Source organism: Echinops telfairi, unplaced genomic scaffold (assembly GCF_000313985.2).
Source record: "Echinops telfairi isolate 266 unplaced genomic scaffold, ASM31398v2 ScPeMD7_31;HRSCAF=116, whole genome shotgun sequence".
Classification (NCBI taxonomy): domain Eukaryota; kingdom Metazoa; phylum Chordata; class Mammalia; order Afrosoricida; family Tenrecidae; genus Echinops; species Echinops telfairi.
In genome coordinates, this window is record NW_022103928.1 from 27,060,529 (window position 1) to 27,063,641 (window position 3,113).

Here is a 3,113-nt window from a genome sequence, read left to right on the forward strand (position 1 = left end):
GGCCCAGAGCCAGGGCCTGAGCCTCCCGCTGCCCGAAGTCCGGGCTGTGCTGACCGAGCTGCCGGGCCTGGTCAGCGAGAGTGACATGCATGTAGCCCAGCTGGTGTTGGACTTCCTCGCTACAGTGACCCAGGTCCAGCCAGCTTCTCTGGCCGAGGTCAGTGGCCCTGTACTCTCGGAGCTGCTGCGGCTGCTCCGCTCACCCCTGCTCCCTGCCAGCGTGCTGACCTCTGCTGAGGGCTTCCTGCAAACGCTGGTGGGGACTCGGCCCCCCTGTGTGAGCTACAATGAGCTCATCAACCTGCTCACGGCGCCTGTGTACCACCGGGCTGAGGAAGGTGGGCCGGACCTGCATAAACAGGGCCTCCATGCGCTTGCCCGGTGCGTGGCCGCCCTGGCGGCTGCCTGTCCCCAGGAGGCAGCAGGCACCGCAGGCCGCTTGGTGTGTGACGCCAGGTCGCCCAACTCGAGCACTGGGGTCAAGGTCCTGGCCTTCTTGTCCCTGGCCGAGGTGGGCCAGGTAGCCGGGCCAGGGCCCCAGCGGGAACTGAAGACAGTGCTCCTGGAAGCGTTGGGGTCTCCGAGCGAGGACGTGAGGGCCGCTGCCTCCTATGCACTGGGCCGGGTGGGCGCTGGCAACCTGCCGGACTTCCTGCCCTTCCTGCTGGGGCAGATCCAGGCAGAGCCTCAGCGTCAGTATCTGCTATTGCACTCACTCCGGGAGGCCCTGGGAGCCGCCCAGCCCAACAGCCTGAAGCCCTACATGGAGGACATCTGGGCTCTGCTGTCCCAGCGCTGTGAGGACCCTGAGGAGGGCCCCCGGGCCGTGGTGGCCGAGTGCATCGGGAAGCTGGTGCTGGTCAACCCTCCCTTCCTCCTGCCCCGGTTCCGGAAGCAGCTGGCTGCAGGTAAGGGCATGGGCATGGTGGGCAGTTGTCCCCTGAATGTTCCAGTCACTCGTTCAAAGCGAGGTCTCTAATCAGCTACCAGAGTCACCGTGTCTGTGAGGGTAGGCGCTGCCTGTTCTGCTAAGAGAGGATCACAGGGGATGCATGGGGCATCCTTACAGTGCTAAACAGAATATGCAGGGTACCTCTCTCACACACACCCAGCAGGGCAACCGCAGGAGACTCCACGGGAAGGTTAATCAAACCTTCTCACGCATGCGCTGTTAAGGGACATTTCTTTCTCTTCCTTTCTTCCACTTCTCTTCCCAAGAAACCAAATGGAAACCAAAGTAGCACTCTCTGTCCCCTGGCTGTGGGAATGACCTGAATCCCAGGGGCTCCTCCTGGCCCTCCGCCTACCTGAAGCTGAACTTTTGCCTGCTTGGAGAATGCAGGTCTTGGAGGTGGGGGGCATGCAAGGCTTAGAGTCAGCCACTGGGTTTGGGATCTGCTGGGTGACCTTTCTGGGCCTCTGTGTCCTTGTCTGTGAACTAGAGTCTTAGGACCAGCCAAAGGGTAAAGTGAGGTCATGTGTCTTCCAAGTGTGGTGCAGCCCCAGGCCTGAGGGAGGTCTGGCTATGGGTTGGCCTCATCTCAGGTGATTGGTCCTGCGTCTACATCCTGCAGGGCGTTACCCAGAAGCGGCAGCCTTCCCCTCTCAACTGCAGCACAGGGCCTTAGGGTAGACTTCAGGTTGCCAAGGGAAATAAGTGGTCACAAGGACCTCCTCAGAGATGGGGAGGGGAACCAGGGTGAGTCCTGGCCCTGCCAAGTGTCTGCTCTTGCCCTTCAGGTCACCCGCACACACGGAGTACCTTCATCACCGCCGTGAAGTTCCTCATCACCGACCAGCCCCACCCCATCGACCCACTTCTGAAGACCTATGTTGGTGAGCATTCCATCCCCAACCTGGCCCTGCAGCGTGCGTGCGTGTGCGTGTGTGTGTGTGTGTGTGTGTGTGTGAGCACTCCACCACCACCAGCTTGGGGCAGTCTCCCCAACCTGGCCCTGTAGCATGTGTGTGTGTGTGTGTGTGTGTGTGTGTTAACACTTTAACCCAGATGGATTGGAGCCCAGAAGGCTTTGCCACTGCTATGATGGGTAGAGGCCTGGATTCTAACCCCCTCACTGCCACTGCATCTCTGGGGGAGCCTGGCATGGCTTTTGCACCTCTGAATCACAGTGTCCTCATCTGTAAGATGGGGACATGTCAACCTCATCTACAGCTTCTAGGGTACTGCTTCCTGGGGGAGGGGGAGCTCCCATGGCTGCTGAGGGAGAGCAGGGCTTTGGGAGGAGGGAATGGCCAGCCTCACATGCTTCAGCAGTCACCCCATAGAGCTGGGAGGGAGCTCACCCATCGTCCCCTGGCTGGAGGTCCTCTGGCTTGACCTTCTTGTTGTGGGGAGGCTCTGCCCCCTCCCTGGGAGGCTGCAGGATTATGATCCTCTTAGATTGGGCAGGCCAGCCTCAGGTGCCCATCCTGGCCTGCCATCCCTGGCCATGCGAGTGTGGACAGGCATCTCACGCTCCTCAGCCGTAAAGTGAGGATGCAGCTCCCCAGATGCCAGTGCTGTTGTGTGAAACCAAGGCGCCAGAGGATGTGGTTGTCCTCTGAGCTGGAGAGGACCATGTCCAGAAAGGACAGCAGCATGGCTTGCTGTCCTGATTTAGCCTGCATGACTCCTGGCCCTGTGCTCCACCTTGACTGAGCTGCCCGTAGTGGGCACCTAGAGACCTCTGTCTGGGCTCGTTGAACTTGCCAGTGCTGTTGGGTCAGTGTTGGACAGCTGACTTCAAGGTGAGCGGTTCAGACTCACCAGCTGTTCCATGGGAGAAAGTTGAGGCTGTCTTCTGAAACCTTGCATAAGGCTGCTGTAGTCAGAATCTACTCCATGTCAGTGGATGTTATGTCTAAGCCATAATTTCTGAGCTTTCACTGTAAGTCAAGCACCATGTTAGGCTCTTTAATATGCCTTGCCACAGTTAGGCCTCTCAGTCCCCAAGGTGGCATGCAGGGCAGACCTTGTCTTATTGGTAAGGAAACTGAGGCTCATCGAGGAGACTTAAACTTGAGCTGAACTTGGATCTTATGGTTTCCCCACAGCTGTGTTCTCACAGTGAGAGGAGCCTGAGAGCTAGTGTGTCCCAGGAGTATGGGCCCCG

General features: G+C 59.1%; 1 protein-coding gene across 2 annotated transcripts in view; it reads left to right on the plus strand.

Annotated features, from left to right (window-relative positions):
• Window positions 1–3,113, plus strand: part of CAND2 (cullin associated and neddylation dissociated 2 (putative)) — a 34,094-nt gene that overhangs the window by 21,514 nt on the left and 9,467 nt on the right. For both annotated transcript variants that reach the window (XM_045290093.1, XM_045290094.1), the window contains exons 11-12: window positions 71–908; window positions 1,741–1,836. In XM_045290093.1, coding sequence (XP_045146028.1) covers window positions 71–908; window positions 1,741–1,836 — 934 coding nt within the window. The remainder of the gene's footprint in view (window positions 1–70; window positions 909–1,740; window positions 1,837–3,113) is intronic.